This window comes from Dromaius novaehollandiae, chromosome 8, assembly GCF_036370855.1.
Source record: "Dromaius novaehollandiae isolate bDroNov1 chromosome 8, bDroNov1.hap1, whole genome shotgun sequence".
In the NCBI taxonomy this organism is placed as follows: domain Eukaryota; kingdom Metazoa; phylum Chordata; class Aves; order Casuariiformes; family Dromaiidae; genus Dromaius; species Dromaius novaehollandiae.
In genome coordinates, this window is record NC_088105.1 from 22,852,078 (window position 1) to 22,872,184 (window position 20,107).

At 35.0% G+C, this 20,107-nt stretch overlaps 1 protein-coding gene across 3 annotated transcripts in view; it reads right to left on the bottom strand.

Moving 5' to 3' along the window:
* Nucleotides 1–577: 577 nt before the first annotated feature.
* MTF2 (metal response element binding transcription factor 2) overlaps nt 578–20,107 on the bottom strand; it is a 29,425-nt gene continuing 9,895 nt past the window's right edge. For 2 of the 3 annotated variants that reach the window (XM_064515910.1, XM_064515911.1), the window contains exons 2-15: nt 17,431–17,629; nt 17,205–17,286; nt 15,584–15,679; nt 15,126–15,226; nt 14,636–14,784; nt 12,899–12,994; nt 11,468–11,536; nt 10,484–10,607; nt 7,053–7,120; nt 6,487–6,657; nt 5,697–5,805; nt 5,474–5,532; nt 5,235–5,339; nt 578–3,067 (exon numbers count right to left, since the gene is read on the bottom strand). In XM_064515910.1, coding sequence (XP_064371980.1) covers nt 2,713–3,067; nt 5,235–5,339; nt 5,474–5,532; nt 5,697–5,805; nt 6,487–6,657; nt 7,053–7,120; nt 10,484–10,607; nt 11,468–11,536; nt 12,899–12,994; nt 14,636–14,784; nt 15,126–15,226; nt 15,584–15,679; nt 17,205–17,286; nt 17,431–17,629 — 1,783 coding nt within the window. In that variant the 3' untranslated portion in view covers nt 578–2,712. Of the gene's footprint in view, nt 3,068–5,234; nt 5,340–5,473; nt 5,533–5,696; nt 5,806–6,486; nt 6,658–7,052; nt 7,121–10,483; nt 10,608–11,467; nt 11,537–12,898; nt 12,995–14,635; nt 14,785–15,125; nt 15,227–15,583; nt 15,680–17,173; nt 17,287–17,430; nt 17,630–20,107 lie in introns of those variants that run through there. The other variant, XM_026116520.2, reaches the window with a different exon arrangement.

The following is a 20,107-nucleotide window of genomic DNA, read 5'->3' on the forward strand; positions in this document are numbered from 1 at the left end:
CAATGCTGACCAGTAACGTGCCATTATTTCTTTGATGTCTTGTTCATCTACCTGATGCCTACATTTTTAGAATGACCTCAAGACAAAGAGTTTGCCTATCTAAATACGAGGGTAATACAAATAATACATAATAGGAAAATATTAAATCTGACACACATGGAAATGATTCTGAATCAGCGACCGTATCAAGGCTGGATTACATCCATTTACACAAATGCACACACACAATAATCAAGTCATACTAATAAGAAATCATTAGGTACAGCAAAATTTGTGTTTGTCCTTTAGACATTCCATTACCCCGTACATTAAAGTTCACATAAATAAGAGAAAGGCATTTGCAGGTGTGCTTTAATTACTACTCTAGCTGTATCTTCAGCAGCACCATTGCAGCATTTCCAAATACATAACCATTTAACAAAGTATCCCTCAAGCATAGCTGAAGCACAAGTTAGTGTCTACATGCAGGGCAAGTGTCTCCAGGGTCACACAGGAAAGCTATAGATAGAGGAACAACAGATGGGAGGAAGCCACCAAGTATGTATTTCACAATACAGAATCAAAACTCATTCTCCTCTCTCAAAAAATACACACATTTAATGTTGGTCTTTTAATTCTAAGAAAAAAAAAACAATTCCAAAAATACAAACTGAACATCAGAGTCAAGTCAACCACCATAATAAAATGAAACAATGACATTCACAATAGTTAAGTCTATGGACAGCTCAAGTTTGACAAGTATTTTCTCCCCCCCACACCTCTAAAGTCCCCAAGTACATTCCAATATTTATCTTCAATTGAATCTTTACTGAAAATACTGCTGGTGTTCAGTTAGAATTAAAGGACTTGGATAAAGTGAAATAATAAAGACAGATACAGATGGTGTGAGTAAGGTTACAAAGGCTTTACATTTTGCATTACCCCAAGATATAAACATTCAAAAATTAACATGAAGTTGCTGTGTTATCAAAATATTGCAGCTATAGGCAAGGCAACATTAAATTAATAGCTGAGGGTGTGAGAAAAAAAAACATTTTAGTGAAGGTAAACAGAAGTGGCAGTTTTTAATTAGCGTTTTTATAAAGCTAATTTTATTACCTGGCCAGCCATAAACCAAGCACAGGATAACAAAGTTTTCTCTGCTTCCTTTGGCTATAAGGTGACAGAAAAAAACACCTTTTCAAGACGTTCGAGACGAGCAGAAAAAGAGTCAAATAATCAAGTAATGGAATAAATAAGTACTAACTCAGGCAGTACACTTTAAACCACTTCATCATTTATAAACGTTATATAATTTTATTTTGGTGGTAAACTGTAAGCATATAAGAAAATTAACTTTATACAGTACAGTAAATAACCACCAAAGTAAAAATATTCTTCTGTTTACTCTTTGGCTAGACCCCCTCAAAAGTAGCAGACAAAGAAAAAATATCTAATACTGGCAAGAGACTTTTGACTTTTTTTTTTTACAAGTAAAATAAACTTATCAATTTAAAACTTGGTACATTTTATAAAAACAAAAGAGGTAATGTTGTAATAAAACCAGTAATGTTACTTCAAACGGCAACATACTGTTTGTTGACCCTGTGCAATAATACACTTTGTTCATACTACATTTATCAAAATATGACTAACTGTTTCTATAGGTATGTAGGAATCTTGTGTGCGACTCCTGTCAACTTAGTTTATAACTGGGAGACAAAATTTACAATCAATGTGCCACAATAACTTTAAAAGTGTTATTTCTAGTAGAGTTAATGTTCAAAATGTTCAAATCCTGCATTATTTTTTAACAGTTAATTTGCAAGGAAAATAATGGAATATATTACCTAGAGCATATGAACATCAATGACTGCACCCATTGCCAGAACACACTGCACTGGTTTGACACTTTTCCTTAGTACACAGAAAGCAACAGCACCCAATAAGCCTGAGAAGAAATGCTGCTGTGTAAATACTGGCAACTATTCCTGATAAAAGAATTATGGGATGTATACTCAAAAGCTGCCCAATCCCATAATTTGTATTGCATAGGTCACAATCACACATATATACACACGCACAAGTATGTGTGTGCATATATACATATGTATATACACACACATATGCGCACACGCACACACACAAAGAATATATTAAGAAGACAATGAAGTCTGGTCACAGAGCAATTTACAGGCTCAATATATTTTTTTTTCTTTTTTTTTTTTACACTTTGCTTGAAAGAAAACTTCAGTATTTTACAGTCTTCAGTAGGCATTATATACACTGCACTTATGAAATCTAGAAAGTATTGAAATAGAAATACATTTCTGCAAACATTTGGGTAAGAAAACAAACCAAAATTTTTCAAAGATTTGTGCTATCTACATAATATTTTTTCTAAATCACAATAACTGTATCCATGGAATGTTCTCTAGAAAATGTCTTTTTTTTTTTTTTAACACCATGCACATTTTTAAGCAATTGTAACCCAAAATATCCCAACCTAAAACAATCTAACAATGTTCAGATTAAAAAATTTAAGTTTCAGATCAGATTTTAAAAAGATAAGTCTTTATCACAAGAGCTGTAATGATAACAATTACATGTTAAGGCTAAATTGGTTTTGTTTTGTTTTTAGAAACACATTAAAGACACGCTTCTCTCGTGGCTCTGCGTTATGAACTGTACTTACAGATGACAGTGCAGTGAACATAATGTTCAGTCCTACAGTCAGGATGCAGTTGCTCCTTCCCACTCCACAAGATACTGCACCTTTCCATCAAGTGTCACCCGACGAGCCAAAACACGGTATTTTTCACCACAAGCTATTCTACCTGCTGCACCAAAATAACTAGTAATTGAGTTCTTTAGATGATTGAGCTGTAATTCCTGATCTGCTAAATTGTTAAGAATCTCTGTATTGAGTTCATCATACTGATAATCTTCTTTGCTCTCATCATCTTTTACAATTTCTGAATTCTGAGTCTGGAGTGCTTTTCGTGGAAAGCGACCTCTTCTTCTCAAATGTGGTATTGCAGCAGGCCAAGTTCTTCCTGTACGAGTCCTTTTTCTTGAGTCAGATAAACTAATAATAAAAAAATGTCAGCATTAACTTCAAGACACTTACTCAAACTGTGCACTTTAGCATCTGTTATTTTCATACAGCTCAATCATGACTTCCTTCTGTTTTATTTTTCACTGATAGAAATATTTATGTGCTTATACATAGATGACAAACATAGCACTTTAAAAGTAAAGATTATTTACATGAGAAAAATTGTACTTATTTAATAAAATGTCAGAAGTTTAGCTAAATGATACTAACTCATGCCTAGAAGTATGTTAGGAGCACTATTTTAATACAGCTTAATTCCGTTCTTAAGAAAATAAAAAAACCTGCCTCCAGAAGACTCTGCACCAAATGTGTTTAAATTTGTAAACTAAAAATAGTTTCGTTACATAGGTAAGCCCAAATTACAAAAAGCTACACTGTAAAAAGTTTTGGAGAGCTGATGTTAGTGAAGACTGTAAATAAAAAAGGAATTTATATATAGTTATTTTGCAAGCTGAATTTATTTTAGTGATAAAAACTCTGATATATGAAAGATGCACTTTAAAATCTGTTCTACGTCACTCTTTCAATAGTACTTCTGACTTTCCAAAGATATATTTCATGGGGCCAGAAAAATGTGTATATCCAAAATTGACACAGATTTATATCCAGTAATGAAAATGGAGCTTACGACATTACCCAAATACAAACCAGCACCCAAATATTAACAATGTCCAAAATATAAATCCTTGTGTAAATACCTACATCTATAATCGGCACATATTAAAATATGTTTGATAAAGTCCTAAACTAAATGGCATGCTTACTTTGATCTTCAAGATGCTTATGTAGTATATGGAGAAAAAAAAAGGGCATCTGTTTAACATAAAAAATGAATGGAATAAAGTGCAGAAATGTAAAACGCTCATTTAATCCTCAGGTAACAATTTCAGAAATCTGTAAGTTAAAAATTAGTTTTTGCAAACAGACTATTTGTAGCACTAACACACACAAAAATGACTCAGGACAGCATTTGACAGCACGAACCAGAAAGAGAGGAGACAAGATATGTAGATTGAGGACCATGTATCTCAGTAAAAGAGTATGTTAAATGAACATACTTATGTTCACTGAATTTGAGGGAGTAGGAAAAAGTTCAAGTAACAATTTATTTGCAGAAGAACAGGCTGTAGTTAATAATTTATTTAGGAAGACTGTGCCAAAAATTTGTCATGCTCTATTGACTGTAGAAAATTGCGAGTACTTAATATTCCTTAGCATGAATACACAAAACTACCGAAAAACAAAAGCTGTTAAAATTATTTTGGAGTACACATCAGCTCTTTTGTGTCTTTTATTAGCAAATTAAGCTCAGAAAGTGCTTATAGAGTTTAATTCTTTTCATCAAAAGCAATAGTTAGTGATCACAGAAAAACCTATGTGTGGTAAGCAGAACTAATGAAGGCTGCCTTTCTGCAGATTTGTGTTCTATTTCTTTAGATTCCCCCACCCAACTTACAGCTCAGCATCTCAATGGCTCACTAGTGCAACGCCCAGTGAACTCCCACATTCCCAGTGTTACCCCACTGCAATATCCTCAGCTATTCTCCATTTATTCTCCCACCATTTCTGTAATACCCTTACCTCTGTTCCACATCCACCATGGCTAAATCACAACTTAAGTCAGCCTCCTCCCTTACCTTCCACCTCAGTTTTGCCTATAGTTCAGTCAAAAAAACCCCAACCAGCACTGGCAGTGACTAAGCTACTGCTGATTAGCATACTGCCTGCCTTTGTATAAATGGGATGCTATTTTGGGTCTCTCCTTTAACCATGTATCAATCTTCATGAAGCTTGTTAAACTGCAATCTCTTTGAAACTACTGTGTCAGGTACGGTTGAAGTTAGCCAAGAGGTTCAAAACTGATTGTGAAGTTCAGGGGGCCAACATGTGACATCAGCAACACAACCACGAAAATCTCAGTTTATCAGGTCTTAAGAAACCAGGCTTAGAACATCAGATGTCATGCTTTGGCAAGCTATCTGTTGTAGGATTCCTGTAACCTCTGTTTATTAAGGGTGAAGTGCTGCTGAACCACTTGTTTCCTGTTCCCCTCACCAGAAAATAAAAAATAGAAATAAAAACTGAATATATCATTAAAAATCTTAACATTATAGAGTCAGAGTAATTGAACAATTACCTATAATGTCTGGAAATGCTAGATGAGGTAGTTTCTTTCATACTGGCAGCACCTGTGGATTCCACATCTGAGGTATTGGATGAATGTGCAGTTCCATCAGATTTCCTGATATGCAAGGTAACAGGGTTGCCATGTAATGAAAGTAATCTTACATTAAAAACCGAGCTGACATTTCAGAAGCAACAAATAAAAGGGAGAGGCTATTAGAATAGTTATACAGTGATTTTTTTTTAATTTACCCAACAGAGCAGGGTAATTCCAAGGCTGAGTTCTCTATCACTGGAACTGGTTCATTATCCTAAGAAAGAAAAAAAAGTACTTTAGATTAAGTTTAAATTGTCATATCTTTTTCTGAGAGAGAGAAAAGGGGGTATATCACTATTTAGATTAAGCGGTTATGTTTTTCTTCAGAAATGATAATCCAGTTACAGGGAAAAGAAAAAAACATATCCAAAACCTTACCAGAGGAGACGACTCTGGAGTTTTGTGAATCATTTTTCTTGTATAGGGACCAGGTGGACGACCTACTGATTTTTTTTTCCCCTTTCTTTCTATACCATTACTTAATTCCCTAGAAAAAAATTTATATTTTATGCTATATTATTAAAGACACTCGTCATTGAATACACGTTTTCCTTAGGCAATGAATACATGTTTAGATGTCTATTGCTAAAACATCGCACCAAATGAGGTTATTCTGGTATATCAAAAATTTCATCTACAAAACTACAGATTTTTGTCTCTGGAATAATATAATAAACAGACACAGGATCTTTCCAGTGACATTACTGATTCCACAATGTTGAAGAGGAATGAACAAGTGTTAAATGTTGCTTACTTACAGGATCACGCTTGATAAAAAAGATGGCATATCTCTAATATGAGTTATAACTCCATATCATACTTACTATTTAGAATCCTAGCTAAGATCACTGCATAACAGGCCCAGAATGGGAAGCAATTTTGTTTCCTAACTGGAAGCAAAGTTGGGATATTTTTTACTGTTTTTAATGATAAATTTCATGCTTTTTCAGAAGGATCCCAACAGAATACTAATGAAGTAAGTTCACACAACCTGTTTTCACAATCACCTTAAAGTACAATGTGAAACTAAATAAGTTTACATTTTTAAAATATTTTCAAAGTACACATGTACATTATATAATGAAAAGGCCTTTTTGTAGGCACCAAAAATATACCCAAATTAACTCCAGTTTACCACAACATTGCTAAAATCACTGGATTATTTTACCTCACATCAGGAATGGGTTTAGACGATTTTCTGCCTTTAATTTTGAACTCATGAGATGTTCCTTCTGGTTCTTTCTCAGCTTTTAAAGCAGCATTCGGTGGCACAGGAGGAACACGAATTCTCAAGCCAAACAAATGTTTCTTTTTCTTTATTTCTTTTCCAGACATAAACCTAGATAATTTTAAATTAATTGTTAAAATTCAGACCCCAAGGAAAGCAACCTTTAAAAGTGCACATGCAAAACAAAACTATGCAAATTAAAACATTCATTCTAATGCTATTTTATTCCTCCGTTTCCCCTAATGCAATCCTCACTCTCAAATACAGAATGCAAAGTGGGAAGAGGACGAAAGTCAAAACAAAATTTTGCTCATGATCTGGGTTCCACTCTAACTCCAATAGCTACGTGATGATATTCTGAAACAGAAACAGTATTCAAAATTTCAGTGTCATCTTCAGCCACAGTGGTTATCAGATAGACTGAATGAAGGAGACTGAAAACTGTAATCTACATCAGATTAAAATAGGGAAATAACATTTACAGCAAAAAAATATCAACAACTTACATGGTCTTGTAATCATTTAATGCCTCCAGTACATGCTCATATCTTTCAGATTTTGGTGTATCTGCCAGCTGTGAAGTATTAAGAAATGATTTAACCTGTCAAATTCTTCAGTAATAAAAAAGATCCTGTTTACTTTGAGTCACTAAAACTATAGATTTGGATGTGAAATACATTTACAAAATATTTGTTGTGGAAACTGCCTAACCCCAAAGCGTATTAGCCATTATCCCATATATTCTGTGATTTATATCCACAGAATTTACTCCTGGATCCAACCCAGGCCAAAGAATCTACATTTCACTTGTAAGAAGTGCAAGAAAAATATCTCTTAAAGAATTTTAGTATACTCAACATCATACTAGCTTGGCTTCCCACGTCTGCTAACAGCAATTCCTGAATGACATCAAGTACTCCCAAACTGAGATCACAAGCAGAAGATAATCATATTGACACAAGAACTGTTGATTATTTTATTCTTGATAATTTTAACAAAAATCCTGCTACAGGGCCTAATTCCCATTTTTGCCAACATCACTCAACATGATACAAAGATAGAAGAGGCCCTGAAAAGATAGAATAAAAAACGTGCATTAATTTTCATGCCTTTTTTTTTGAGACCCAATCTATGCTCCTTCTTGCACCAAAGCCTTAAGTAGTCCCTACCAAGTTACCAAAAGTTGTAATCTTTTATCTGAAAAATTAAATAATGCATTTATAAATTACAAATACAGAGACCTAAAGCACTACGGGTATCATGGTGACTATAAAGAATTGGATACAACATTTAAGTAACAGACTTTAAAAAATATATTAATTTTTATATTAAATTAGACAGTTATTCTTAAATTCCAATGAAGCCACCACATTTCAAGTTGTCATGCCAAATTGTTCCAGAATTACATCCAATTGGATCTGTAGTAACTCTATCTTTAATTATATGGTTAACAAATAGTTTATAAAATTTCACTATTAATATGAATACCACAGAACATACTGTATAACATTGGCAGCTTGAAAAAAATTTGGATACTTTCTAAAGAATAAAATTCCGACCACACAGGGCAGATCATTTAACACTTTGAGCATTCCTAACAGTTAAAAATACACTCACAGAAAGTAACTTTTTTTTAATACAATTTTGGACAAGATTCACCATCAGTCTGCCTGACTAACAAAGATCAGGGAGAGATTGAAACTATTTTAACCAAAGAAAATAACAACGGCTTTTCAGATATCTTTACCACATGGCATTCAGCACAATGCATTCTTATTCACAGGTCTTGCAACTCTGTAGCTATTAGCTACAGAAAATGACAATATTTTTATTGCATCCTAAATAATGCCATGCTAAAAAATGCTGGCTGAGGAGCTCCACAATTCCACCCCTTACTCCTAGCTTACATATGGCTAAAAGACTTTGCCTCTTATTCAATTAAAACCACCTAAAGAAAGAACTCAAAGCGTCATTTTTAACAGTGGCAAGCTACTTAATAATATTACAAAAAAACTAAAACCATTAGTATTGTAGAATTTATTCTTTCTATGATTAGTCTCTGCTTAATAAAGAAAAACAATTAATCAAAACAGTAAAATGAATTTGCCTGAAAATTTTTAACATAAAATTTTTTTTCCAACTTAGTGAGAGAGGTTGAGAAAATCGTATAAGAATAACTAGTCTTGAAGAATTCTTCAACCCAGCTTTTGTGCACTTATTCAAAACCTAGGCCTTCAAAAAGGCAGCCTTTGGGATGAAAAGAAGCAAGTTTCCTTTGAAGGAGGAGAAATACTGCTTAAGAAATTGAAAGCACCACTTAACAGACAACAGGTGATTTTTCCTGTTCTGGATCTCCCCTCTTCTCCCTTCCCCTTACAGACCCAGAGCTGTGTGTTTTTCAGGGATGGATTCAATGGGAAGGGTGGGAAGAAGAGCAAAACAAGGGCCATAGCCCCTCAACTTCTTCAAAATGCCATGTGTGCTCCAAGTCAATGGCAGATGGGTAGCCCCACTCTCCTCATCCACACCGCGGCTGCTCTGACCTGACATTTTTACACAAAATTATGTTGAATCTACTGAAAGTTAAATTATGTGAAATAAACAAACATTCATTTCTTCTGTATATCTCTTAATACTAAAAGAAACAGGAGTCAAAATTAAATACCCTATATGCATTTGTCAAACTACACAATAAGTCAGACAGATCATTTAATTCTACTGTCTATTATAACATTTTGTGCAGGTTTTTCTTTTAAAGCTTCTGACTTGTCATGATAGAAATTATTAGACTTAGCTAAGAGATGCCAGATATCTCACAGAAGTAAACCAGATGTCTCGTTTATGACACTAATGATTATTTTGCAGTAAAGCTTGAATATTAATGTTTCTCTTTTAAGCAAAATTCTGACTTTCATATTGTCTGAACACATGTATTTTGAAGTAGTTTCCATTATTCATGAATAGAAGTAATAGGTGTTACTAATCTAAACCAGAAAAACATACATTTGATTGATTCTCACATTGTGGCTGCTAGTAGAAATGGATTACAGACGTATGAATTTACTGAAAAGAAGTATAGAAGTAGGATGTACTCATGACATGAAACTTTCAAAACAGTTAAATGTCACCTACGTTAAAAAACTTCAAAACCTAAAACAATTTTCATACAAGAAAAAAAGCTCAATTAATAGTATGTCGATTCAAATTTAGCCATAAATTTTAAATTGAACCCTACACAAAGAAACAAAAAAGTACCTACACCCCTCCTCTTCGTTAAACATGAAGTCACTTTACTTGGGGAAATGGATTTCCTGTAATGCTAAAATAACTGCCCAGTAAATCAAACAGTTGGAAAAATAACTAGCATAGCAGTGAACTAAGACCAGGATGCCTTGACAAGAAGTAGAATCAGACTGGAAAAGGATCAAAACAATCTTTAGACCAGTAGACAAACAGATCGTATCCCCTGTTGGGAAGAGGGAGAAAAGAGGAAATCTCTGTGTACAATGATTTGTCAACTATTACACCTAGAGACTTCAAAAATGTCTTCATACTCTCTATACTCTATATTCAATTCTACATTCAGGTTCTCTGGTCTGTGCACACGAAAATATCAAAGAACTATGTGACAATTATAAAATGAAAACAAAGGAAGATATAGATATGCAACAGAATAAATAAACGGTTGAGTATAAATAAAGTTGCCATGCAAACAATAAATAGTTACCTGTATCACTTCAGAAATTCTACAGCTCAGAAAAATGTATACCACTCCGAAGCACTCTATTTCTACCAGGAGACTAAAGATGCTCTCTTCTTCATCTGGGTTTACCAGATTTTAAGGCAATAAAGGATTTAACCTCCTGCATAAAATTGTTCATAGGTCCCACAATCCCCACTAATTTTCAGGACAAGAAAGAGTATTTCAATTACTTACCTCACCAGGATGCAATCTATCCCAGTTTTCATTAATGTATGCCATGAGTTCAAGTTCTGAATCAAAGTATTTCTTCTTATGAATAACACTTAGGTTGTAAAGGCATAGATGTGCTATATCTACCCTAGAATTCAAAAATATTTTAATCAAAAACACAGAAAAAAACTTTAATTTTTCACAACTGTTTTCCCTTGAAATAACTTAGTATAAAAGATATTAGCACAATATGGCTAGAGGAATACAGAGCACAACTTAAAACACTTTCAGTCCAAGAAACATTATGAAGTCTTTTGTCATTTGTCTTCCTTAAGTGACTCCTCCTGTTTTGAAACTTATTTTTATCTCTGCCTCATCTCATTGTCATGATGCTCTTTCAGGCTCCAAAACTGTTTTAAACAGCAGTGTATTTAAGTGATTCAGAATTCATACATGAATGTATCAATTCTGAATTCATACAAGTACTTTGGTAAATTAACATTTAATGAGGTAATTTCCACCATTTATTTGTTAGCACACATATCCATTAAATTGGATATTATCTCTAATAAGAGATACAGTTAAAGGATTTCCAGCTACAACTAAACATTAAATCTCATCCACAAAACTATCATAGAATGCATTGAGATATTTACTCTTGTACTCACTACATTTGGCTTATCTAATGGCAGCACTCTAAACCTGCAAAAAGGACTTTGTTTAGATATCTCAGTTTTTGTACACACAACAAGCCTGTAGTTGCTTGCAACTTGAATGAACAATCCCATGATAAATCCCAAGAGTATGCAATTGCAATATACCTGTGCATTTAAAGATAAGCCCTGAATGGAAAAGTGTCCCTATTCATAAAAGTAGTAAGGACAGCTCAGGAGATCAAGAGAGCAAGTGGATTTCCTTATTTGGAAGGAGACTCAAAATACCAAAAAAGAAAAGAAGAACAGGTATTCAACTCACCCTTTTCCTCGTTTATATTTAATTCGTACTTACCATCTCAAGGGTAAACGTTTGAGGTATTCTGGTCCAGAACTGCAAACTGAGCAAATGAACGTATAAAACCTAAAAATATATACATATGTATGTATATGTGGGTGGGTGGGTATCTGTACACACACACATACATTTAATGCTTTAACACACTACATATTATGAGCCACCACCTCATCATTCCAGGCAGGACTCTTCAATTTTTTTCTCAAGGTCAGATTGGGGAAAAAATTTAAGTAAGTAGGCTAGAAACCCAGCCATATGATGTTAGAGAGATGCCTAGTTCTCCATCTCCCTTCATCCATTTCCATAATGTGTGCTGACCTGCATCTGGCCCACTCAGTATCTCTACTTCCTAAACTCCATCTTCCAAGTCTTCCTTCTTATCTTCCCAAGATGGGATGTTCCCTAGTACCACTGTTCCACTCTCCCTAAAAAGTCCCTCAACCTGTGAAAGTATTGGTGAAGATGCTCCCTAATGTCCCCACTCCATCCCTGCAAATGCAGAAACCTCTGCACAAGTGCAAGCATGCATTTAAAGGGGCATTCCTAAGTCCTAACTCAATTCCTCCACACAAACATTCTAGCACAACAAGGAAAGTAGAAGAGATAAATGAATGAGATGTTCCTTGATTCCTCTCTCTAGTTTTCCCCCTCATCTGCTCCTACTGCTCCAGTTCCCCTTAAAATGAAAGCACACACCAGTGCCCTTGCTCATTTCCTTTACTCTCCTCTCACCCCACACGAACAGAGGATGCACAGAGCTCTCAGCACCCTAAGCACTTCAGCTTCTCCAGTTCCCTGTACTAACAGTTCTACGAGAGCAGGAAAAGAGTCGGAGGGACGCAGCACAGCTAGATGGGGATACGCATACAGATGACCTACAGGAGATGGAACAAGCAGGGAAATAAAGCCAGAAAAACGTCTTTTCTATCCTACTCCTCTACGAGTGGGTTCCAGACTGTTGCTAGACATCCCCCACTGCACACACAGGCACACACATTGACAGCCTACCTCAAAGCATGGTGCCTGCTGCATGGGGGACACAAGTCACCTACACAGTTGGAACTTGAAGCCCATATCTAGCTTACAGGCCCACTGAAGTGGTCTGCTTTAAAGCTTCCAATCTCTCAGTAGCCTGTGCCTAGAGTATAATGGACTTCTGCGCAAAGTGAAGTCAATAACAGTTTGAATTCAGTTATTCATCGTTTACCTCTTTCTCCCACCCTTTTATTTATTTTTTTACAGAGATGACAAAGTGCATTTTCCTGACACCTGAACACATGCTTCATTTTGTATAATCTTCTACACAAAATACATTCCAATGTTTTGAAAAACTGTCACAATAAGGATGCTTTAATAAAAGCTCACATATTAAATATACTCTCTGCATTTTAAATAAAGACACCATGAAGGATAGTTCAAGTTTCTTACCTGTCACCAAAAAGCATTGGCTTTTGGAGGCACTGCACACAAGCCTCATGAAACCACTGCTTACATTTGCAGCACTGCAACATCTTTAGATACCAGCTTCAACAACAGAAAGAAAAACAAGATGTGTTAAAACAAGTTACCAAAAATGGTACATTTAAATTAAATAGCAAGGAACCTTCTCACTAAACCGACTTTCATCGTTCATAACAAGTACTATCATCTGTAGGGATATGTCAGTAACGTTTAGTTCCATAATGAAAAATGTCTAGAAAACTTGACTAGGAAAGGCCTTGAATAATAAAAGGTAGTCTAGTAAAAGGACGAATTAAGTTGTTAAATAAATAAAAACTCAATTTTCTCTGAAAACTACTTTTTAATTTTCAATAAGAATTCAAGAACTCCATTTGACCACCTTCCACACACTGGACTAGCTTTCCTTGCTATTTTCCAAAGCAAGGCACAGCAGCATTAAGTCAGAAACATTTGTCCTGAGGCTTCAAATATTTGAACGATCAAACTGAACTTCATAGTTTAGGCTGCCCCCGCCTCCTTTTTTCAGCTTCTCCCTGAAGAAAAGGAACCACACAAAACAGAAAGTGATGTTTGTCCAAGTCTGTAAAATTCTCAAACCAGAGCTCTGTATATGAGTAAAAATTCAAAAGATTTGCTTCCTTGTGGGCCTTTGACAATATCGCCTTGAGATCTTCAACGCTACTTTAATAAAAAAATAAACAACTGTTCTGCCTCAAAGTGTACCTAAGGTGGAAAATGTCCAAGCCACATTCACTCATCCATGCAAATACCAGAGCATATACCTCTACTGGCTTAGAAGTCCTCAATCCTCATAAGAATGAATAAACAGAGGACTCTGTAATGTCTTTGTAAGAGGAAAGAAAGCCTTCTTTCCCACAGTAATGGAAAAACAGGGCATGATGTTAAGGTAAAATTAGACAGGATCTCATACCACAGTATACTACATTACATTAATTGCATGTTTTATTACTGATGTAAGGAAGCAATCCAGTATAACTTTATTAATGGGAGCAAGGATAGTGTAGCATTTGTGCAAGCAGTCTTACTAAACTGACTTTAATCGAAAAGTTCTAATGAGGAAGTGGCGACATCTAGAATAACACAGCAACAAAACACTCATTTCTTTTTCAGGGGGTCACTGTTCGCAGTGTTTTATAAGCTTGTCTTTCACAAAATATCTGAAGAACTTCAAAATACATACTGTTGTCTAACAAAATTTAATAAACTGATCTCTAGATAGCATTTATACTAGAGACTAATGACAAAGAGCTGTGCTAATATCAAAAAACCAAGGTCTCCCTCCACTGATTCACAGAGCAGTTATCACCACTGCCTGTAATTGCAATGAGGTCAGCAAACACTTCTATCCAACCTCAAGCACAGAACAGTAGCAATGCAACAAAATTATGTTATAGTTTTTTGTAAAAGGGACTTTGATGTTATGTGATAGTCACATAATAAAACTGAAATAAACAAAGAGACTTGATGGAAGAATTTAAGCCATTAATAATGTGCTTCCCATAAGATATCTTAAAAAAATAATAAAATATGAATTTCAAAATTCCACTATTCATCAAGTTTAATACCTACGCACAGTAGAGATAGAAACAAATTTAAGTTCACAAGTAAAAGTCTACAGAATCAGGGCCAAAGTTTGCAACTGCTTTATGGAGAAAAGTTCTTACAGAATATCTGTTTACTTACTCTCCAGGTCCTCCACAATAGCAGTAACACTGCTGGACGTTGGTTTTATGACCTGCATCCCATTCAAGGTCTGTTGCATTATATGGTAATGTCTGTTTCATGACTTGCAGTGCTTTGGCATTTGGTCCTTTCTTAAGCGCACCACCCCTCTAGGCCAAAACAAATGCATACATTTATAAAGACAATAATATGTTTCCAATATTTTAGTTTGAAAATTATGAAAATTTGTATATAATCAAATAAATCACTTTCACCTGTATTTATGCTTTAATATAATAGCCTATTTCTTTAAAAATAAGTTGAAAACCAAATTTTGTCTATTTCTAAAATAAATATTAATCCCCAACATATAAAACTTTACCATATAGATCAAGGTTAAAGAAGGAGAAATCTCTGAAAGAGGCTAGTTTTTTATTTTTCAGTTTCAACTTCAAAAAAAATATGCAAGCAACATGGGACATTATTAAGAAGTGTTTTTCTAGAAACGCACCTTTGTTGTTGTTGCAAAAACGCACTGTCGACAGAGCCATTTATCATCTGAATCAATCACGCTGGAATCAATATTTGGTGTGTGACACAGCTGATGATAACCTGTATTAAAAATAACCAATCAAAGTGTTATTATATAATAAGGGCAATGGAAGCATATGCAAATAATTTTAATGGAACTGTAAGGCATTATCTTTCATTAAGCATCAAAAAGATCTGTAACACATTCAAAATGGTCTTTTAAAATTTCTTAGTGGAAGAAACAGAACTTTGCTTACAGAACATGTGTTAGTCACTTTAACATTGATTATCATTATTCACTGAGCAGTTAACAGCCTCTAAGGACTATAAAATTTAAGATCAGTTGAGCAGTCAGTCATAGCCAGGCAAATATCCCCCTTCATAAAACAAATCAAAATGTCTTTTGAAGTGCAGTAAATAGAAAAAAATTCTCATTACCTTGACCACATTTATCACATATAACCATTTCATTCGGTGCTTCTGAATACTCTTCCTGACATATTGTACAGACCATTTCCCCACTCTCAGTGGCTCCTAGACAGAGATGAAAGTGCAATTTTTTTTTCAGACTACATCTGCAGTTGGAACAGTCACCAAGTGTACAGCTTTTTATTATAATTTGAGTTACAGATCCATGCATTGTAGAAACAGATTGTTACAGAGCTTAACTTCCTAACAAAAAATAAATTCAGACATTTTGTACTGACTACATTTTTTACAAGTTTTTACATCACTTATCATAGGTTATAGGCTATTTACAGGCTACATACTGCCTATTCACTATGCTGTCAATGGTTCCTTAATATGAACAACAAAAAATAAATAGCTGTGAATAAAGAATGTAAATGCAGACTCAAAAATATGCATCAAAATTTCCTATCTGGACAACTGATAGATTTGTTTACTATTGACAGCAATTTGTATTCTTTTCATATAAATATTATATGCCTGATTTGGTGCATATCTTTAAGACAGATCTGCCCAAAGCACTTTAAATTTTTAATATTAAACTCTAACACTCCTAAGAAACATAGTACTGCTTCTTATACCTATCTGTAAGTGTACAAAAGAACACAATAAAAGTACAGCTAAGAGACAATATTAAATTGTAGGCTGGAAAAAAAAATCTTGCTCCAATTGTGCTGCAAATCAGTGTAAAAATCTGGATTAAAATACAAGTTATTTGATCTAGGTATTATACTGATGCACTAATGCTTAATTGTTACCATAAACGAATCAAAGATCATAAACTAATACTATACAGAAACAAAACAAATAGCAGTATTTTAAAAACTTATTGGAAATAAAGCAGTACTTTTTTTTGTCATTATGAACACAAAGCTTATCCTGTCAGCAGATAAAGTGTTTATCCTAAACATAAAGAAGCAGTAAGAGCCAGACCAGCTTTTCATTGCTTTTATGTGATAAAGAAATTCTAACCGATTTTCAGATACAGTCACTACAATTGTCATCTATGCTTTGTTAGAATTAGAGTACCAAAACACTTTCTACTCCCCAAATATTTGAAAATCAATGCTAATGCACAACAGCATCTCACTTGATAATTGAACATTTCTTTATAGCACATAAATACTCCACAATCTGCAATGGTTTCTTATATGCAACAGCTATCGTATTACATTTAAATGTGAAAATTCCCTTCAAACCTGGTATTTTTCCAGTCTTTGTTTGCTTTCCATGTCATACTGTTTCAACTGAAAAAAGGAGGACACAAACGATAGCCTCAGTGTAAGTGAAGGCCTGGAGTTTTCTGCTAAGATGGAGTATTATACTCTGCCCTCGTCCAAATAAAATCAAATGTGATTATTTTTAAAAGTACTCTCTCTTCCCTGCACATAGTTATGTGAAAACAAAAGGTAATAGCAAGGATAAAAAATTGTTTGAAAAGGAATTTTTTTTATTTACCTAGTTGACAATGCCAGGTGACATTAAATTACACTATTCTTTCATATTCAAGAATATAACGTAACAATTTAACAGATATAGTAATCTAAACAAATAAAATACCAAACAATGACTACTTCACTGAAGTTCTTGCCTGTTTGTATGTCCTTCCAGAGAACCCAGGATTTGGAACTGTCTTCAAATATAATGAAGCAGTTCTGTTTCAGTTTGTTTATCTGGAAAAAAAAATGCAGTGGAAGCCATGTGTAAAAGGGCTCAACAAAAGAATACATTTAATACTAAATAAGCGAGACAATACTACTGTCATATTTAACCAACATGTGATAATGTCAGACTACAGTCAAGTTAAAAATATTTACCTTTTTGATAGTTCCAAGATAAAACAAGCCATCTGACCATCTAGCTAGGACATCCTGACCTTCTTCAAATTTACACAGTGGCTTTTTAGCTTTCTGTCCATCACGTAAGGACAGCTTGGTCAAGGATGATGAGGTCTTATGGCTTCGACGTAGAGGAGACCGCTTATGGACCAGTGAATTACCCACCCCTGTAGAGTCTCTGAAACAAGGGAAGCAAGAGAAAACGTAAATGAAATCAAGGTAAAGTAAGAAACCACATATATTCAATATTAATATGATTTACAACTAAAACTCACTTAGCTAATGCCAGAATTTTAGGTAACTAACAACCTGGTCATGTTTTCAGATTTTATGCCGCTTTAGTAGTAGTGCCCCTGCAACTGTGAAAGTCTACAAATTTGAAAGAGATGGGTTTAGGTGAAAGAAAAATCTTCCATGAGACCAACAAATATAAATGGGGGGCAGGGAGGAGACAAACATTCCAGCTAAGAATCCCTTCATCAAGTCACCAGAAGCAGGAAAGAATGCATCAAGAACAGCCAACACCGGATCACCTATACAAAATATTAGTCACTGGAGTTAAAAGGGAGCACTGACAGATTTCTAAAATTAAGAAAGGAAACTAAGAGGGGTCTAAGCTACTTCTGACCCTACTGCTTTGGTAGTGAGAGCAGTATTACTGTGGTTCATTGCATAGTTAGCTACTCAGAATCAAAAAGACATGGGGTGGCGTGGGATGGGGGGGATAAGAGCCCAGGCTGAGCACTGTGCTAACTCAAGTTCTAAACTAGTTCAGGTACCTCCTGCACCATGTTACACCACGTAAACATAGCTGTAGAGATTCCCAGCAAAGAAGGAATTTCTACATGTTGAATTTATAATATAAAACAGAGTTTTCCTCTCCCTTGGAATCAGAGGAAAACATTACGGGAGGAAAAACAAGAGGTCTTTTAGCCTTTCCTCACATAAGAAACTCTAAATTATAAATGACCTGGATCAATAACCAGCATCTTCTTGTAGGATACTGCAATAGATAGCCTCTTTATAAATAAACATATATAAGTGCACATGAGAATTAAAAAGAAAACATACAGGAACTCCCCCCACGTTCTGAATATCAAGGAATTTTTATGACAGATTAGCCTACTGCTAACATTACATACCATGCAAAAATGAAAAAATGCAGCAAATTATAAAATAGGACCACATAATGTGTAAGGAAGAATCTTCCCGCGTGATACATAGAATTTAAGACTATGAAACAGAGTTACCATTCCTATATCCAAATACATTTTCTTTTTGGAAACTAAATGTGTGTGTACCATGCAAGCATAAGGACAGTCTGGAACTAGGTGGGACAGAATCTTTTTCTAATATCAAAGTTTCACCTCACCCAGGATAGCTTAGTAACATTGTTAGCACCAGTAACATTTGAACTAATCAGAAAGCACTAACAAGGCAGGAATTATAATGGCTTAAACCACCAAAACCAGCAAGAATGCAAACATTTATCTTCTAGAGACCAATCAACATTTTTTTGTACTACAGAGTTTAAATAAAGCAAGCTAGACACAAGAAACTTAGGCAGCTATTTCAAATAGCTTTTAAACTAGTAAAAGGCCAAACAAAGTCGTGACAGCAGGAGCAGCCAAACTAGGCCAGAGCAGTGTCCCACCTAGCCCGCTAACTCACACAGGGCCACCAGTTTCAGGCTGGCCTGCCTGCCATGGGGAACAAACTCTCCACGCTTCTAGCAGGTTGTGGCACACATCTCTAGAAGCAATGTCCTTATTTTTTTAAGAGTCTTTCATGGAATATTCTTCTGTGAGCTTTACTACTCCTTTTGTTGAACCTGTAAAGTAGCACAGTTTAACTACCTAAGATAAAGTAGCACCTCTTTTTGTTTGCCTCACAGCTGGCACTTCCTTGTTTCCTTTCTAAGCGTCATTCTCCACCTTCCCCATTCATGTCCCAGTAATGGTTTTCAGACCCACCCAGGCACATTTCCAAGATAAAGAATCCTACCAATTCTGCTGCTTTGCACATGAAAGCTCATTAATATTGCTACTACTTTTCTCCAATTCTACTTTATCCTCAATAAATGGGCCAGGTTACACACAGCATTCAACATACGAGCTTACAAGGGTACGTCAATATCATGGCAACCCTAGCTCATTTTTCATTCTCTACTCCTTTCCTACTAACAACACATATAGCTTAGCTTGGGCACCTATAGGCATTGTGTTTAAAATTTCAAAGAATGATTGGTAACCCTGGATTCTCCCTGTAAGTGCTAGCAGTCAGCTCATAGCCTGTTGTTTCTCTTCTCACTGTGTATTACTTCTGTCTGCACTAGATTTCATTTGCCATTTCATTACTCAGCCACTCAGTAGCTTGAACCTCTTCCACAATGCTCAGCCAGCAACCTTCCATATCATTCTGAATAAGCTCATAGCACTAGAAAAATCTGTCATTTAAAGTTACTACCTTTGCACATTATTGCAAGAATTTTCCCCTTATCTTGCATAGTAGCTTAAAAATTTTAGAGAGCCTGGAAGCAGGACCCCTAGCCCTTAACATTTGTTACCACTGCATTCTACTTTCTCCTTTGTATCTGTGCAACCATTTACATATCCAAGCACCAGACAGTTTTCAGACACATTTGTTCCTGGGCCTA